Consider the following 20,777-nt stretch of genomic DNA (forward strand, 5'->3'; position numbering starts at 1 on the left):
AATTGCTTCAGGCAAAAAAAAAATAAAATAAAAAGATTACTAATTATATTTCCTTCCCTTCTGTTTTTCCCCATTTATACTTTCCACTCTCCACTTACCCCCTTCCCTCCTCACCAGTGTTTTGCTTTAGACCTCCCCTTCCTTTCATCTGTCCTTCCTTTTATCAACCTCCCTCATTTATTATCCTTTTTCCCCTTCTTTTTCTACCCTCTTTTCTGCTAGCCTACCCTTTCTTTTCCCTTTCCCATCCTACTTTCCTGTGGGGTGAGACAAATTATTCCCTTTTTGAGCCAAATCCAGTGAAATTAAGGTTCAAACAGTGCTTATTCTTCTTCTTTCGTTCCTTCTACTATAATAGTTTTTGTGTCTCTTCATGTGATATAATTTAACCCATTATGCCTCCCCTTTCCACTTTTCTCAGTACAATCCTTTTTCTACTGCTTTAATTTCTTTTTTTTTTTTTATCATTTTCAACTTATATTCACTTCTTCTCTCTATGTATACTTCTTCTAACTGCCCTGACAAAGATACTGTTCTCAAGAGTTCCATGTATCATCTTCCCATGTAGGAATGTAAACAGTTTAAACCTTTATTTTTTTCCTGTTTACCTTTTTTATGATTCTCTTGAGTTTTGTATTTGAAGATCACATATTCTGTTCAACTGTGGTCTTTTCATCAGAAGTGATTGAAAATCCCCAATTTCATTGAATGACCATCTTTTTCCCTGAGAGATTATGCTCTTTTTTTTGCTGGATATTTGATTCTTAAGTATAGTCCAAGGTACTTTGCTTTCCAGATATCATATTCCAGGCCCTCGAATTCTTTAATGTGGAAGCTGCTAGGTTCTGAGTAAGACCAATTGTGATTTCTCAATATTTAAATTGTTTCTTTCTGGTTGTTTGCAATATTCTTTCCTTGATCTGATAATTTTGTAATTTAGCTACAATACTCCTTGGAGCTTTCATTTGAGGGTCTTTTTCAGGATTGATCAGTAGATTCTTTCAATGACAATTTTACCCTTTGATTCTAGGATATCAGAGCAATTTTCTTTGATGGTTTTTTTTTTTTTGAAAGATGTTGTCCTGGTTCTTTTTTTGATCATGGCTTTCAGATGGTCCAATAATTCTTAAGATTATCTCTCCTAATACTGTTTTCAGGTTTTGCCAATGAGGCATTTTATATTTCATTCTATTTTTTCTTTTTTTTTTTTTAATTTTGTTTGATTGATTCTTGATGTCTCATTGAGTCATTCACTTCCCATGTATTCAATTCAAATTTTTAGTCACTTGCTTAGCTTTTTTTTTTAATCACTTTTTCCATTTGATTAATCATACTTTAAAAGAGTAATTTTGTTTATTGGGGTGTTTTCTCATTTCACCAATTCTGTTTTTAAGGAGTTATTTTCATCAGAGTAAATATATATATATATACATATACACACACATACATATGCATATACGTATACATAACATATATATTTTTCATTTTACCAAATCTGTTTTTTAAATCAATTTCTGTACTTCTTTTTCCAAGCTGTTGACTTTTTCACCTGAAGCTTTCACACTTCTTCTGTATCACTCATTTTTTTCCCCATTTTTCTTCTGTGTCTCTTACTGGATTTCTAAAATCCCCTTTGAGCTCTTTTAAGACAAACTTTTGAGATTGAGAGTAATTCATATCCCTTTTTGAGGCTTTACATGTAAGCCTTTTGTCATTGCTGCCCTATTATGGGTTTGTTTTCTGATCTTCTCAGTTATTATAGTAGCTTTCTTCAGGGCTCTTTTTGCTCATTTTTAAAAGTTGAGCTATTCTCCTAGGGTACAGGGGAGATTGTCCCAAGCAAGAGTGCAAGGGGCTCCCTGACTTTCCATGGTACATTGTTGGTGCTGCCAGGCTTCCCACTGCACTGGGTTGACCTGACCTAGTCCCATCTGATATATTAGTATTTGGGGCTCACAATTTGTCTTATTTGGTTGGGTTGGAGGTCTCATAGCTGACCTGAGGAGTCATTTGGCATTCTGAACTAGGACAGTGGCCAATGCTGCTATACTTCATCTAAGATCCTCCTGCTAGATTTCCCATGCAATGTCCGTTTTGGGCCCCATTCCTCCTTGCCCAACTGAGACAGACCTTTCCTTAATCCCTTCCCATTATATCTTAAGCTGGAAAATTGTTTCACCTCAAATATTTGTGGATTTTGTCACTCTAGAATTCATTCAGAGGCTTTATCTAACATTGATTCTGAGGGAAAATAGGAAGAGCTTGGGCAATATTCTGCCTTCTTTCAGCCATCTAAGGTTGGCCTTCATAGCATTTTAGTGTTTTTTATTTACATTATTGTAATTCATGTGAAATACATTTTTCTTTTTGTTTTGCATTCACCATGTATAGATTTTACATGTTTTCTTGTGTCTCTGAACCCTTAAATTCATGGGTTTTGCTGGGTTTTGTTGCTTTTAAGTGCATTAATACTCTGTTACATCCTATACCACTTTTTGTTTACCCATTACACAGGTGATATTCAGTTTTTGCTTCCATAAAATAAAGAACCTTCCTTTCTGCTGAGGGATGAAGCTAGGAATCACATCACTGGATCAAAGGATATAATCAGTTTAGGGACTTGTTTCACATAATTCCAAATTGTTTTTCTTTTTCTAAAAGTTGTACCATTTTACAACCCTGTTGGTAATGCATTACTATTTTTAGCTCTCCAAAATTCTACTACTATTGACTGTCCATTGTGTTTGTCAGTTTAATGTCTATAAGATAAAACTTTAGAATTCTTTGATAGGAAGATACAAAATATTTAAAGACAGTTAAGTATAAGATATATGCAGAATAAATACACAGTGTATGGCCAAGGATCATTAGTACTTGGGACAAATGAAACTGTTTTTGCCTACTTGTATAAAATAATCATTTGATAACTTAATTGATACTGTCTTAAATCTGTCAACTTTTTTATTATATTGGCATTGATCAACTATGAATAATAAACATTTCTCCAATTGTTTAATTCTTCCTTTATTTATATAAAGCATATATTGAGTGTTATAAATTTCTTGGTAAACTAACTCGTAGATATTTTATGGATTAATTAGTTATTTTGAATAAAGTTTCGTTTCTTATTTCCTTTTCATTTCTTTGTAGTATGTACAAATATTGATGCATTATAAATTTAAGATGTATCTTACAACTTTTAGTGAAGTTATTGTCATGTTTATTTTTTGTTGATTTTCTAGGGGTTTCTAAATAACCTGTCAGCTCTAAATGGATATAATAGTGTATTCTTTTTACTGATCTATCTGTACATAAATGTAAATTATATCATTATATGACAGATAAATCAGTATAGTAGATAGAGTTGATGGGCCTCCAGTTTATAAGACCTGAATTCAAATCTGACCTGAGACACTTAAAAGCTGTGTGACCTGGCAAATCACTTAATCCTATTTGCCTCAGTTTCCTCAAATGTAAAATGAGCTGGAGAAAAAAATGATAAATTACTCTAGTATTTTTGACAGAAAATGCAAAATGGGATTCCAAAGAGTCAGAAGTATTTTATATCAAAGCAGTAAAATATTTTATGATTTATCATAATTTTTCTATGATTATATGATGCATAACTCACTTGTCTCATTAATCTAAATAGAATTTTTCAGACTTTATAAAATAATGAATAGAGTAGTTATGCTAGAGTTATTCCTTCTGTATTGGAATGTATTGTATGTATTGGAAACTCTTCTAGAGTTCCTCCATAATAAATAATATTACTCTTCTTGTTTTAATGTCTTATATATACACATATTGTGATCATATTAGAGAAAGCTCCTCTTCCCCATGTCTACACTTTTTAAGTTTGTTTTTGTTTTTTGTTTTGTTTTGTTTTTTGTGGGGAGAAGGAAGAAGCCAGGGGATCAAGGAAATATGAACCTGGGAAAAATCTATAAACACTTAAACAAATATTCATGTTAGGGGAAGGAGTAAAGTATGAGCACATCAAGAGTCATATATGAGGGTTATTGGAAGATCAAAGGGTTACTAAGAATAAAAGATTGTGTGTAAGAAAATAGAGTCTAGAATGCCCTTGAATAGATAGGAATTAGAAAAGGGAGGAATAAAAATGTTACTAGGCATAAAATGGACATTTCTTAAATGTAAAGAGGACCTGTGGAATTTAAGAGTTCATAATCTTTGCATCGTCAGCATTTTAGTGGCTGCAGTCTTCTTTTTTGAAAACTTATCTCTTATAATCAATTTTTTTTTCAAAACCTCGAATGCTACATTCTAGGAAGAATTAAAAGTTATAGGTCAATCAGAGGGCAGTAGAGAGATTTGTAATTGGTATTAGAAGGCTACAATATATACAAATGAATAACTACACAGAAGATATGTCATAAAAGATGAAATTTATTTTCAGAAACATATGGCCAAGGAAAAAAGTGGGCCAGGAAGCTCCAGGGGGAAAAAGTGATCTTGAAAGCAAGAAGGATAGAAAACTCTTTTATGCCATTGATCATCAGCACAAGTGATCTAGATGATGGACCCTGAGCGTGTTAGATGGACTCTGTGGAGGATTTATGGAGACTACATGAAAAGCATTTATAAAGAATAAAGTGTCAAAATGTTATTAACTGTGGCCTTAGATGGAAAATCTATTTTCACATGATCACAAATCTGTTAAAATATATAATCAGTAATGACTGATGAGACATATCAAAATAAATTGTTACCACAGTTAAATCGAATGTTTTATATAATCTCATCCAAATTCCACTGTGATAATCCTATGATTTATTATGCTTGCTTATAAGAAATCAGTTGAACCCATGCTTTGGGGGATTCTAGTTTTATTAGTTCCTTCAAATGCCACCTACCTTCCAAGCCATATCTGTATCAAAACTCTGGTATATAACAGATTATACAAAAAAAATTGTAAATTCTCCAATTGTGTGCATGATGCTGAGGATTATTTTACATTAATTTGTGAAAATGGTTAGGGTAAATATAAATATAAAAGTTTTACTATCTAGTATAAGAGAGCAATAACATAAATAATAGAAAATTAATTTCTTTTGGGTTTTGGAATATTTGGGGGGCAGTTATATTTAAAAATGGGATATCTGGATATTTACCCTGAGACCTTAAGAGAACTTTCTTGAGATTTTAATCTTTATTGTTTGCCTCAATTATTATGGGGTCCATGTTAAAAATATTGTAGTCAAGGTGAATTGTCATAAGCGTGCTATGTTTGTTTTCATGCATTGTATATCATACCTTTCTCGAATAGAGGTATTTGGTGCATTTAAGTGGTGTTTTGACTCTAAGGCCATATCTTGGTCTGCAAATTTCTTACCAGTTTGTTGTGAGGAAAATTTTTTAAACCTTAAAAAGCTATATATGTGTAAGCTTCTATTATTTGAGAAATTACAGAATTAGGTCAACAAAGAATTTTGTCATGATATTTTGCTTATCGTAAAATTATCAAGGCAAGATTTTTTTAGATTATTAAGAAATTAAGGATCATGATGTAGCTAATTTTTGAGGCTTCTTTCAAAATTAGTCTTCTGTTCTTTATATAGTATATATTATGTATTTTGTTTTAATAATTTTATAAAAAATTGTGATATTTTACATTCATTTTTATATAACTTTTTATGGATAGCTTAAAACTTGTCCATAAGCAGATTTAGTTATATGGGCATTCTGAGCCATGCCTTCCCCCTGCCAGGCCAATTTGTTGTAATTATGAAATAATATTTAAACATATTGTATAATAAAGTTACTTTATTAATAACAAAGGATAAAAAGAATATAGTTTCTAAGGTTAAATGTACAGTAATTCAGAAAACACTAAAATAAAGTTGTTTGCAATTATGTTCTAGAGACCATTTAAGTGCCAGGTTTTGTAATTGTTTGTTTTCCCTCTGTTTGCCCTAGGGAGCGCCTAAAAGTTTTTGGTCAAAGGAATGGCATATACTGTGTATTAGAGATATTAGTTTGGCAGGGGTCTAAAGAATTTGACAGAGGAGGGCTATAGATGGAGAAAGCTAGTTAGGCTGTCACTGTAAGTTAAGGGAGAGGTGATGAAGTCTTAAACTGGTATTGTGTGATAAAATAATGGTGATAGCTGATACTTGTATTGCATTATATTACTAAGTGCCTTACTTCTGTTACCTCTTTTGAACATCACCTATTAGGTAGATATTAAGCTATTATCATTGCTATTTTATTTTTTATGGGGTTTGAAGAGATTGATTTTGATTTGCCCAAATATAATCATACAGCATGGAGGCATTTAAATCAAGTCTTACTAACTTTTAGTCTAACTACTTTCCAATTTGTGCTACAGATTTGAGGGTGGGGGAGGGACTTAAAACCTGATTGTTATTACATAAGTTCAAAGCATGTCTTAAGTATTTCAAGAGATACCGGCTGGTGGTTTTCCTCAAAGAATTTATATTCAGCTAGGTCATAGTTAGGTCAAATAGTAACCAAGACAATTAGGAGTCTGACAATAAGGAAATTCTAGTGATAATAAAAATTTCATGGGAAATGGACAAATAAAGTCTTAAGTTTATTTGAAATTGGAATTTGGGATTAGGCATTATTTGGAACACTAAAGTAGTGGTAAATTTAAGAAAATATTTTAAGCATTATGTTATTAAAGTAACCTAAGGACAAAACCATTATGGACTAGAAAAAGGATTAACATATACTAAGCAATCTATGTTGATTATTAAATCTCAATTAGGTAGGAACTTTAATAATTTGTTTTGTGATATTTTTAGAGACAAACCATACATTGATATTTTCAATTTTTAAAAAAAAATTAATTTCCATATACTTTGAAAATAATCTACTACTTTTTAAACTAATACTAGTACTAATGTTTAGAATGCAATCCCAAGGACCACAAAAATATCTTTTTTCACTTACGTAGATATCTTCCAGTGTACACTGCTTTAAAAGACAAGAAATTTGGACAAAGGGACTAGAAAAAGGTTTTCAAAAAAGGTTTTAAATAGCCCTGAACTAACAAATTTGGACAAATTGAATCTATTAGGTATAACTGTCAAATGTGTGTTATAGCTTATATTGAAGTTAATTATGACTGAAATTTTGATAGGCTGAAGGCTCTTGGAATCTTTGTTTTTTTGCTGAGGCAACTGGGGTTAAGTGATCCCCAGGTTAACAGAAAGTGTTAAGTGTCTGAGATCAAATTGATTTCAAGGCCAGTGCTGTATCTACTATGTCATCTAGCTGCCTGTAGCTCTTGGAATCTTGATAAAATTCATTTTGGAGAAAGAGGAAACCATTGAATTATGTAGCAAAACTGAAATAATCAGTTGGTTAAATAGAAGTAATTATGTCTATTTTGAAGATATTTGCTGGAATTCTAGCATATATGGATTCTATGATAATGGGTCAGAGGGGAAGGCAGTATGACATTATGGAAAGTGCTAAATTAGAGTTAAAAAGCCTAAATTTGAATTCCTATACTGTATCAACCTTTTCCAGAGTTTCATCTAAGAAGGACAAATAGAATTGTATCTGTAGGGTTATTCACATCCTTTTAGAAAACCTCATTCATGTGTAACAACATTCATATTAAAAGGGAAATTTTGTTAATAATATTTTTGATTAGCAATGGTTTCTCATTTCATTATGTAGATTTAGAAATATGATACAATTTAGAAAAATAATAGTAACACAAACTTTAGGTGATACCCATTTCAAATTATCACATAAAAACCATTGATCTTATTATTTTTAGCATTATAAAACAACCTTTGAGTTATCAGATATGAAACAATTACATTCAGTTATATAAATAATAATAATGTAGTGCTGAGCATGTACTAGTCACTGTGTTAAGCATTTTAAAAGAAGTATATTACTTTGATCTCACAGTAGGAAATCTCAGGACAGCATAGTGCTAGAAAGTGACTAGAAACAGAGGGGAAATACTCCCATTCTAATTTAGATATCTTATAGCCTTTTGCATTACTTTGTTTTTAGGATAAACCAATTTGGACCCAGTCATAGGAACCCCACTGGAATTCAGGGCTGTCTTTAATTAGCCCACATCAATGCTGGCAATACTTAGGGTCATCAGACTATCTAATTTAGATTCTGACTGAGATACTAACTGACCCATGCCCAAAATACAGAGGATATCCTTACCTTCAAAGGAAACCTATACAACATGGTGTAGTCTCTGACTCCAGAACCTGCTTAGAGAGGAAAGTGGACTTTGAACAAGCAGGAGTCCAAGATAGAAGCAAGACATTTAAGCAAGGGACTCATTCACACATCAGCATCTGGACTTAAGGAGCAATTAATCCTGTGGCACCAAGCCTGGTGCTTTCAGGGAAAAAGTTCATATTCTCCAAATCTTCATCATCCTATCTGAATCACAGCACAATTACTGTCAACCTTTCCCCGCCAAAGTTTGGTCTAAAAAAGAGTTGTATTTTGGGGTTTAGTCCTCCTAGGAAGGTGGACATGTATACATGGGGGCACAGTTAGAATTGAACTCAGGATGGGCTTAGGAAGCAAGAGTTATAAAGACAAAAAAACACAAGTCAGGGAAAGGGAAGGAGTGGTGGTGGAGAGTAACTACTTAATGGTCAGGTTATCTCTGGGCTGGGTTGTTTTTCAAGACTGGGAATGACATGAGTCAGTCTAAGTTGATTATCTTGAGCGAGAGGACTTTTGGGTTTAATATGCCAATAAGTCAAGGAACTTCTGATGCACAAATACCACAAGGAATCTCTGATGTGCCCGGCTTAAAGAATGCTCAGTATCTCTTGCTCAGCTGGTTCTGATTGTCTTTTCTGTATAGTAAGTCAGTCTCTTCTGTATAGTAAGGGAGCCTGAGCAAATCAAGATGATAGTAACTCATTAAACATTCCATTTTCACATTACTCAATACCTTTGAGATTTGTAGTAAGTTCTTTGCTCTCTGAACCTTACTTTCCACTTCTTTAAAATCAGTAGTATATACTAAATAAGGACTTAGACTTGTGATTTCATTAATTTAGGGAAATACAATATAGAATACTCCTCATCCTAATGGAGAAACTCATGCCAGTGCAGGTTAGAATCTTTTTTTCCACTTATATTCTTAAAGATTTCCTAGGCCTTTGAAAAACTATTAACAGTATAAAAATATTTCTGCCCCCATTGGAACGTTGAAGTGGTCTTCCTAGCTGCAAGTCTACCTCTTTATCTAGCATACATCATTGCCCCTGTGGATTATATTTATTCCAGAATCCTAAATGGGAGACTCAAAATTTAAAAAAAAAAAAAAAAAAAAAACATGCTTTTAATCCAATGCCTAACAGCACTTTGTGCTGAATAGCACTGCTTGTTCCATTTGTTGAATTCAAATTTATTAAACATTTGGCAAAAGCTTTGACACATAAGAGCATACACATCCATGTGTTTTTACACACACACAGTTTCTCTTCTATTAGGATATATATACATAGATATATGCATTTATATAAATATATGCATAAATACATATATATCTTTTCTCCATTAGAATATACATTGACATATTTGTTGTAAACCTAACAGTAAAAAAATTAGCATGTATCCCTAATATTTGTATATTTATGAGCCATATATATGTACATATATGCTGATGTGATATAAATATATTAATTTTACTAATATATATTAGAAAATGGGCAGCTAGGTGGTACAACTAATAGAGTTCCTGGCTCTAGGTCCAGCACTCTATCAGACTTTTACTAGCTGTTTAATCCAGAGCAAGTCATTATTTGTCTCAGTTTCCACATGTATAAATATGAGATAGAGAAGGAAATGGTAATCTACAACAGCATCTTTGCCAAGAAAATCCTAGATGGAGCCCCAAAGAGTCAGATACAACTGAAACAATTAAACAACAATAAAATATTATAAAACATATATTTTAAAACAGATAAATCTGAAAAAAATATTTTAAAGTAATTTAATTTTTATGAACAGTAATATTTCTCATTAAAATATACAAATTATACTTTTTATAAATACTTTTAGTGAGAATAATGTGATTTAATATGTTTCATTATTTTCAAAAGTCTGTTTCACTTTGCAAGAGTGATTCAAAGGGCTGTTTCTAAGTTGTTTATATTTTGCTATTTACTATTTTTTCCCCCTCTGAGGCAATTGGGGTTAAGTGACTTGCCTGGAGTCACACAGCTAGAAAGTGTTAAGTGTCTGAAATTTCAATTCAGGTCCTCCTGAATTCAGGGCTGGTGCCCAATGCGTTCTATTACTTAGCTGCTCCATACTTACTTTTTAATGGCTATTATTGCTGAAAAACAAAACAAAACAAAAAACTCTCCGAAATACTTTTGATAGACGTATAAATTAGTTCAGCCATTCTGCTTGCTACACAATTTGGAAGTATGCCCTCCAAATTACTAAACTTTTCTACTAGGGTCCATAAAAGTATTGTTACCTCTTTTTAATAGTAGTAAGGAGCTATAAATTGAAAGGATATTTGCCAATGGCTGAACATATTATGAGATGTAAATGTAATAGAATGTTGCTGTGGTATAAGAAATGATAAAAGAAATATTTTCAAATAAATCTGGGGAAGCCTAGAGGAATTGATACAGAATGAAATGAACAGAAATAAGAGAACAATTTATACATAGCATCAACATTATAAATATAACTTTGAAAGACTTAAGATGTTTTATTAACCTAAGGACCATCTCTGATTTCTAAGGACTAGTGATGAGGCATGCCAGCTACTTCCAGACAGAAAAGTTGATGGAGCTCAGGATGCAGATTGAGGCATATTTATTTTGGACACTTCTGGGCAAGGAGGGCCCACCTGTCCCTATTGCAGCATAGGCCTTGTGGGAGATATGGACAATGTGGGAAGAACTGTATTCCATAAGTCCCCACCAAGGAGTAAGCCTTGAAAAGGTCCTTGCTCCTGGGTGAGCTCAGTAAATCAATAAATATTTAAGTATCTATTATTTATCACACTATCTGCTAAGTGCAGGAGATATAAGGAGAGGGAAAAGACAATTTCTCACTTAGTTTCCAGTGTAACATGGGCCCCCTGGGATCCAGATCATCCTGGGAACATGAAATATCTGCTTTGGTTGTGGTGGGGGAAAATAACTACTAGCATCATTCTTGCTTGGGAAGGAGCATGTAAGACTGACTTAGCATTCAATGCACTATGAATTAGCACTGACAGGGAGACAGAGAAGCAAAGATTGTTGGAATTTGCATATGTACTTAACAGTTGTACTCTTTTTCCTTAGTCCTGATTTTTTTCCATGTGCCACAAAAGATTTTTTTGTGTACCTTACTTTGGAGACTTTTGATTCACCTTCACTAATTTTTATTTGGAGAATCATAATTGTGTTTTCTTTTCAATTGCATTTGTAAAGTACCTTTCTAATATCTAGTTGATTTTATGTTGAGTATTTTGAATTATATCTTATGATAATCACTGTTTATTATCTATTACTGTACACATAACTTTTTTGTGCTTCATTTTCCTTGTCTTTAAGAGTGTTTGACCAGATGATCTCTGAAATATAATCTGAAAGTCTCTTCCAAATCTGAATCTATGATCAAATCACCATATAGTATTACTATGTTTGACATAAGAATAGTGTAAGTGACTTATTTTTAAGCCATCAAAATAAAAGTCACTTCATCCTATTGTGCTATATAGGTTAAAGTAACTTTGCTCTTGATTGCTGAGCATTATTAATTTAGATAATAATGAAACATTAAAAAATATTTGCCCACCATTCTTCTAGCTCAAATAGAAATGAGGCCAAAACTCAAGTAGAAACAGGAGCCATTAATTCATATATAAGGATCTCTGCAGGCAGCATGTTGACTTGACTTTAAAGTGTAATTTTATGTTTTGTTGTATTTTTTAAATTCTTTCCCAATTTTATTGAATATTTCCAAATTCATTTTAATCTGATTCAAACTTTACTTGGAATTACGGGACCTATGGGCTACATATTTGACATTTCTTTTCTAGATAATTCATTGTCCTCTCCCCTTCTAATTAATTTGGATATGTCCATTTTTTTTCAGACTTCTTCAGCAATGGGTCAGGAATCTGGAAAACCTACTTGGCCAAAACCAGCTGGAGGCTATCAAACAATAACAGGCAAGAGATATGGAAGGAGACATGCATATGTTAGTTTTAAACCATCTTTAAGCAATCAAGAAAGAAGCTCAAGTCAACAGAGTAGTGAATGCGAAGGTTTGGAACTGGATGATGTTCAAAAGAAAAAAGCATCATGTGAGTAATAATGTGAATATTTTGTGGATTATTAATGATTAATTGTTTAATGTCTTTGAAATTGCATAAAGTTTAGTTTATAATTTTCTATAATTCTGAGTGAGCTGAGTTCTAAACATTTCATCACAGGACAGAAATTTTTTTAATCAAATTTAGTATTCTTAGTGTTTTTAGAAAGAGCAAATAATTAAATTATAAGTATACTGTCATATCCCTTCAAAAGAGTGCTCCATGATATTTATAAAATCATACTAGAATTCCTTAAAGTTTTAAGGTATAATTAGGTATTATATAAAAAACCCAAAGAACTAGAAGAACCCAGTTTGTTGAGTAATTAGTCTTGTGACCTTGGGAAACTTACTTTAATTCTCTTAATCTTATTTTCCTCATTTGAAAAATAGGAAGGTAAAACAGTTCTCTCAAGTTATAATAGTTATAATAAGTTCTCAATCTGGATTGTCTTGTCTATCCTCCAAAACATCACAAAAATGAAGTCTTTATCAACCCTGATAGCTGTTTTATTTTTCTAACCTATTGGAACACCTGAAGCATCAAGATAGAGGAAGAATATCTCATATCTTTGACATTGTTAATAATTAAAAGGTTTTTCTTTTATTGAGCCAAAATCTGCTTCCCTGTAACTTCTAGATATTGGTCCTACTTCTATCCATTACAACAACACAGAATAATTTTATATCTACTCACAGTCTTTCTAGGTATTCTGAAAACTTAATTTAAGAAAATGCTATGAACTCATTTTTCTCCCTCTTGCATTTACATTCTGTTTCCTTGATTTAATTCTTATTCCTAAAGATATCTTTAATAAATACCAAAGTTTTTTATTGTTAGACTTCCCTAAATATTGTTATTTTAAAAGTACTTTAAAGATGGTTCCCTTTGATTTCATTCTTTGGGTTGTAATTTTTTTTCCTTTGGACGTGAGCAAATCTAATTCCATAGTTTTTCAAGATGTCAAATTAAAGCTTATATTATTATTGCTATTTTTTCAATAATCACTTTTTATAAGCCATGTCTAGCAATTTATTGAATAAAAAAGTTTAATGTTCTGACAAGCCAACCAAAGTCGTTGTCCTTTTTCTTGTCTGCTGAAAAAATATCAGTAGTGGGAGCCAAATGAAAAAGTCAATTGTAGTCTCCTAATAGAGGAGATTGACAAAATGTGATGATGTGAATAGGTTTATCATTGTGACCTTTTTATCAAGCTAATTACTCGAGTTTTCAGCTGGAGTTGTAAAAGACCCACTCCCATTCCCTCCCTCAAAAAATATAGATGAATTTAGGGGAATACTGTTCTTAATAAAATAGTTGTGGAAGCAAGTGGACATGATAAGTAAGTGTCTTATAGAGATTTCATTCATAGAGTTAAGTGGGTACTTGGCTGCTATAGATTTCTCATTGCATATTTATTATTGAATCAAATTTTATTATCTTTCTCTAAATATGTTTTCTTACATTCTCCTATGAAGGCTGCAACCCACTGGTTCAAGTTCGCCCTTCTTTATCAGGCATACCTTTATTAGAAAATGCCGGAGCTGAAATTCCCATTTGTAGAGCAGCATTGACTCAAGCTACTGAGAGAAGTCCATCACCATTTTCTGCTATACATCATAGTTTGGAAGGCAGTGAGACTTCAGGGAGCAGTTTGAATATTAATAATAATTCTGAGTACTCGTCAAGGTATACTCCAAGAAAGTATAATGTTTCATATGTCAAAAATGGAATTGCTTTTGTAAATATTGACTCATATGAGCCAGATAGCAGTGATGGAGAGGACAATAGCCAAATTGGTGTTTCCGGAGTTAAAATGGAAACTGGCAAATTTCAGGAAACATTGGATGATATGCTGTCTGACCTGGAAAAGGGGGTAGATTCTCTCAGTGGTTTACAATCTAAGTTCTCCACTTATAATTTAAAAGAAGGGTTTGAAGACAGAGCCCCAACATCACTAGTGAAATGTTCCAGTAGTGATACTGAATTTGCACAATACAGTGACAGGACATTTGAGAGTTCTTCTGCCGAAGATGAAGCTGTTGCAAAGAAATACCTAAACTATTCCGGTTGTGAGAGACAGAGGAAAAATTTATTTGAAGTCCCAATCAGAACTCCGGTGGATGTTCATAATGAACTAAATACCAATGATGGAAAGAAGAACCAGGGAAATTCATCTGAATTAGTAGTGAGGCCCAAAATTAGAAAACAGGCAGGTTCAAGCCAGTTGGACAGGAAAAATCTTTTTAATAGTGATGAGGATGAAAAAAGCAATATCGAGAGGTGGCAAGAGAACTCAGAAGCTGAGGAAATCCATTCAGAAGGTCTTTTGAGAAGCTTTAAAGACAAAAAAAATTCAAGCATGTTTTTTGACCCAAGAGACTATGATGGTGCACAAAAGAAAATGAAATATAATCAAATTAAACCAGAAACTGTAACTGTTCAAGAAAGGCAAGCCATTGTAGATGATAACACCTTTTGGAATAGTTTTGAAGATTATTGCAGATACTACTACAAAGGTGAAGATAGGTAAGCCTTTCCTCTCAAATAGAAATAGAATTCTATTTTATAATTTTGTTGAATGAAATGATTTCCCCTAGAAAGCATGAAATTAAGTTAAATTCCCAGTTGTCTGCTCCCTGGGTCAGAGAATGAGCTTTTACTAAGATAAAAGGGAAACAGTCCCTGCCCTTAAGGAGTTGGGCCACTGTCTACTACTCCAATTAATTAAGCCTTAACGTTGCAGAATTCTTACTTAAACAGATGTATTGAAACCTGTCAAAAATCACATTTCTTTTAAATATATTGGAGAATTGGATATGAAAAAAATGAGTTGCAATGGTGATTGAGATGTATATATAAGTTTTTAATCTAGGTAAGATGTTGCATATTTTATTAGTCTAAAGTTGACCTATTGTAGAAGCATTTTTGTTTTAAAGAAAAGAGAAAACTTAGTTCATTTGCTTCTGAAAATTGAGAGTTTTTGTTTAATTTTTCTGCTTAGCTAATTTGCCTTTTTCTTCCCTAACACCTCTGCTTTTTTAATACTTTAATTGCCTTGGACAGTACTGAATTTTTTGCTAGAAGCAATTAAATGCCGTTAGATGAATGAAGATTCCTTCTTCCTAAACCAACAATAATTTCATATTTCCACTGTGAGTTTTTATACTGTTGTTCTTTGGTAGAACATATGGCTTTAAAAAAGAGAACAGTTCTTTTTGTATTATTTTCTTATATTAGTCCTAGTTTAACATTTATTGATTATATAATATGTTTAATGAGCAGACTGAGAGATATCTAGGTATGAATTTATATACCATTTCTGATCTGAAAAGAGCTTATATTCTAATAGCTGTCAATGCTGAGAAAAATAAAAGTCAATGAATTTGATGGATAATCTCAAGACAATATCCAATCAAGAGAAATGGAAACTAGGGACTATTGTTTTTAAAATTCTTTTCTAGTAAATAAAAAATTGATTAACAAGCACTTATTTTTTTTTGCCTTTTTATTTTTGCCTTTTAAATATTGAATCTTTAGTTGTTATAGGAATTCTTAGATTTATAATTGAAAGGCATGTTAGAGATCATGCAGTTTAACCTCTCCTTCTTTCAGAATAATTCTTAGTAATTTTTCTTAATATAGTTCTTAAATAGTATGCCATTATGTGTTGTCAAACTCAGGATTTTAATTTGGAATAAAAAGTTTGAAGACAGAAGAATGAAGAATGGGGAGTTTTCTTTAGTTAACATAAGCTTTTTTCCAATCTTGTTGGCTTATTGAGCCCTACACTTGAAGGGCTGTCTCAAATCCTAAATGACTGAGTATAACTGCAGCATTCTGACTTAAGCAAGCATTTTGAAACATCAAAACATTAGTTATTTCTTATACAAATTTATCAGAAAACAATGTAAAAAAGAATGGAGTTGTACTTATAATGGAGATTCTGCGTAGATGTGCATAAACAAGCCTTTAATATAACAGATATGCACTTTAGTAATTTACTTCAACAGCCTATATGATTTCCAAAAGTAATTCAATTTTTCTTCTCTGTCCCCTTTTCTCATTATTCTACTTTAACTCCTCACACCTTCCCTTCTCTCTACTCATTTTGATTTTACTACTAGCCCTGTGAAAGTGTTATTAGTATAGCTTTTTCAGGTTAACAGTAGCAGATCATTGAAGAGGAAAGCATAGGAAACCCATCGTGAGCAGTCTGAGAAGAGAAATATAAATGATGCAAGCTTTATTTAACTTTTAAGGTTTTTTTTTTTTTTTTTTTTTTTTTTTTTTTGCTTTGTTTCATAAAAATTACCTTTGGTTATATTCTATTTTTAAAATCTAAACAAAAATAGTTATTTTCTTTAGATAATCACATATATTTTAATGAATACATGCTTCCTTTTTCTTCCTGAAGAACTCCCTAAGTATTCACCTAAATCACAATCAACATGTTAACACTATTTAGGATAATTACAACTCTGGTATAAAATTACCGTGGGCTGTTCTATAGGAACTGAACAATTCACTGTTAAATTTGGAGTGCAAAAAGGAATTTTGATAATCACTTGGACCAGAAATCTAAAATGGTCATTTCAATTTACAGAGTTAGGGCAGGAAAAGTTTTACATGAAATTGTACTTTTCCCATTAATATAAGTTCAATCTGTAGCTTTCAGAATTGTCCTTCTCTCTGCTTATTTCTGACCTTCCTCTCCCAAGATTTTGATTTTGATTTTGAAAGCCTCTTTTTATTATCTCAATTTCTATGGAGTGTTCACAAAAGGTGCTAATATGTTTTTTGAAACAGCTGCACAAGGATGACTGGATTTCACATTCATTCAATCTTAGTTAGAAAAGAGGTCTTCTACTACCCTACCTGAAATACAAGTTCTCTTTCTAACCTTTGTAACAAATATTTATTTTTTAAAAATCTCTTATCATCAAGGCAATGTTCTATAAATTTTGGGAACATAAAGTTATATAATATATAGTTCCTAAACTCATAGTGTTTATAGTCTATCATATGAGTTACATAACATTTCACTTACCTGAAATTCAACAGTCTGACAACCTAAACTGATGGGGCTCAGGAGAGAAATTACTGCTTCAAAAGGTGAGATGCAAAGTAAAAGGCCCTTGTGATGAATTCACAGTAGTATTCTCTTTGCCAAAAGGTACCTTTCTTTAAAAAAAGAAAAGGTTACAGACAAAATCCAAAGGTGATTTTGTGACATGTTTTGGGAAGGGGCTATAGAGAGAAGGAAGACGGGAAAAACCAGGAAAGAGTTGAGGAGATAAAGGATGTTTGAAGGAGAAGTTGGGAAGATTCTTGATAAAGGGGAAAATGATTTCAGAGTAGATGATCTGTTTAAGGAATTTACATCTTAGAAAGAGAACAAGCTGACTTGAGTTTCCATCAGAACTATCCAGGAAAAAGCCAGGAACCATGAAATAAACCAAAAAGATTCAAACATCCAAAACATATAATCAATCATGGCAAAATGTATATATTTTTAAAATTTATATTCTGTTATTACATAATACTATACAACTGTCACAGAGTCCATGCACTTAAAATCCATGCATTAAATTTATTCACAATGTGTATTATAATCCTCAATGAAAATTTATTTTTTGTACAATTCTAACAAGCTTAGTTTGTGATGCTGGAGAAACTGAGGCAAGATAGAGATTAGAGAGTTTTTAAAATTTATTTGAAAGGGAGAGATTTGCTGGGACCAAATGGATCCATGGTTTGATCTTGGGGCTGAATGAAACTATGATCTCCAAGAATCCAGCATCCAGCAGCCAATGCAAGTTTTCTATGACATATTTATACACAGAAGCTAAACAGAGGCGGGGGGGTGGAGTTCAAACTCTGGTGAGCAGGAATCTCCAGACAGGAACCATTAATTCAGTTCTGACATGTTGGGAGATAGGACCATAAATTCTAACAAACTAGGAGTTAAGAAAATGTCTCATTACAGACACAAAGTCTGGAGTCCCCCTTTCTGAGTTTACACATTGACAATTTATAACCTTCGAGCAAATAGCCCTCAGTTATATCAGAACCGGAGGGGGTGGGGGGTTGCCATTAAGGGGATTGAGGCAGAACAATTAAGGAAATTAGGCAGGACCAATTAGGGAAACTGAGGCAGAACAATTTAGGGAAGCTAAGTCAGGACAATAAAAGAGAATTGTAGCACAACAAGTTGTGCTTTCCAAAAACAACTCAATTCTTCCTTAACAATAATTCTGTGCTAAGTGCAGTTTCTATCTAAATTTTACAGGTGAAGAAACTGAGACAGGTTAAGTGATTTTCCTAATCATATAAGTACTGTGTGTCTGGTAAGAATTGAACCCAGGTTTTCTTGATACCAAATTTATAATTTTTCTGTGCTGCATTTCCAAACCCACAACTAATTGAAAATAGTAAGTAAGAAAGGAGAAGTGGTCAGTGAAAGATAGAAACCTGTACTATAGTTACAATTTGTAGAGAATAGCTAAATGACACAGTGGATAGAGCACTGACCCTGGAGTTGGGAAGACCTGAATTCATCCAGTTTCAGACACTTAATACTTACTAGCTATTTTGACTCTGGCAAGTCACTTAACCCCAATTGCCTCTCAAAAAAACCCAAAACAATTTGTAGAATTTATTGTGGCCAGCTTTGAATACATGGGGAAAAGAAATGCAAATTCAGATATATCACAGAAGCCTGAAAGCATATTAGCAAACAGTCCATAAACATTTATTAAGAAGCTGCTATATGCAAGGCACTGTTCTAAGTGCCAAGGAACACAAAAAAAATTTAAAAGGTCCCTGTTCTCAAGGAGCTTATAGTTCAATAGAAAAGTTTACAATCAAGTGGTGAGCTTACAAAAAAAAAATCAATCAGTGAACATTTATAAAGTGATAGGTAATGTAGTGGATAAGATTACTAGATCTTGAATCAGATGGTGTTTTGTAAAATTCTTTGCTAATCTTAAAAGAGTTTTATAAAGTTGTTGTTTGTGCCAGGTACAAATGACAGAGCCAACAATGAAACAGTCTTTGATTCCAGGATATGGCATTCTATTCAGGAAAGCAAAAACAAAAGGTTTTCCATTGTATCAGTTAGATCTTTGAGAGAGGATTTATGGAAGGACATCCTCATCATCAACATCACTTGTTGTTTTTGATGGATAATGAATTTTTTCCTGTATAGAAACCATGAAATATGAAATAATCATAAAGAAAAGCAGTATCCACTCCATTTGAATTCATGACTCTTCCAAAATAGAAGCTGATTTCTAGAAGGCAAGGAATAGATAGATTTTAGAATTATATCCACAGAGATTGAAATGGTTTAAAAATTTTTTTTAAAGATAGAAACTGAAAATCCAAACCAATTTATTGCACATTTTTTACTCTAATGTGTTAAGAACCACAAGCATAATACAAAATATTACAGACATTCAAAGCAAAGCCCTATCCCATTTTTGTTTGAACATTCAGTAAAATCTACAGGACTCAGAAAAACTTACTTTCCCATATGGATATTCTTATAAAGGTAAAAATAAAATTATATCAAAATATTATTAAAATATAAAATTATATTCACATATACACATATTCTTTTTAGTCCTATAATCCTTAGAGTTAAATATGGTTTGTCCTTATTATATCCTTTTCAAATTATGTATCCCAAAGATAATTCAGAATCAGGATATTACTGTCTCCTTTGAATCTATTAAAGGTTGTTCCCAAAATAATTTTCTTAGAACCACAGAATTGTTTTTTTAAAATGTGTGTTTTACCTCTTTTTGCAGTGTTCTTACTAATAGATGCCCCTCTTCCAAGTGCTTTCTTAAGTGAATAGTAAATAAAACTAGCCCATTTCTGTTAAGCTAGTTCATTATTTGACCTTGATATGAATATTTATTTGCACCTTTAAGTAGTGATTCAATGATTTTAAACTTTTGGGGTGAGAAAAAAACTTATTTTCAGGGGAATATTATCCTTTGCAAAAAAAAAAAAAAGTAACTTAAATTCATTTCTTCTTACTCAAATTGATTTGTGATTTTATCTGTGTGGATATCTTATGGTAATACAAATTACATCCTTTCCAAACCCACAGTCATCTTGTGTAATCTTTGTCTATGTCTGTTTATAAATTCAACACAGTAAGATCATCCAAATATGCTGAGAGCCTTCCTTGCCTTCTTGACATACCAACTATAGCAATGGAATTCATAAATGATCACTTTTTTTCTTTTGCCTTGTGAACTGCTTATCTTTGTTGATCTTCTTTTTTGATGATATCCTTTATTCTAATTCTTCTTTGTAATTCTTTCTTTATGTGTGGCAGCCTAGTCACACTCATTATGTGTTTCTTCATTGACCTTTTAGTGTGACATTAATTTTTAATTGTTCATAAATTCTTGTGTTCTAAGACTCATACTAATATATCATCTCT

At 32.3% G+C, this 20,777-nt stretch overlaps 1 protein-coding gene across 6 annotated transcripts in view; it reads left to right on the forward strand.

Annotated features, from left to right (window-relative positions):
• The window catches only part of PJA2 (praja ring finger ubiquitin ligase 2), a 121,995-nt gene that overhangs the window by 48,926 nt on the left and 52,292 nt on the right, over window positions 1-20,777 (forward strand). For all 6 annotated transcript variants that reach the window (XM_051994803.1, XM_051994801.1, XM_051994793.1 and 3 more), the window contains 2 exons: window positions 12,097-12,307; window positions 13,795-14,845. In XM_051994803.1, coding sequence (XP_051850763.1) covers window positions 12,109-12,307; window positions 13,795-14,845 — 1,250 coding nt within the window. In that variant the 5' untranslated portion in view covers window positions 12,097-12,108. The remainder of the gene's footprint in view (window positions 1-12,096; window positions 12,308-13,794; window positions 14,846-20,777) is intronic.

The sequence above is a fragment of the Antechinus flavipes genome, chromosome 1 (assembly GCF_016432865.1).
Source record: "Antechinus flavipes isolate AdamAnt ecotype Samford, QLD, Australia chromosome 1, AdamAnt_v2, whole genome shotgun sequence".
NCBI lineage: Eukaryota > Metazoa > Chordata > Mammalia > Dasyuromorphia > Dasyuridae > Antechinus > Antechinus flavipes.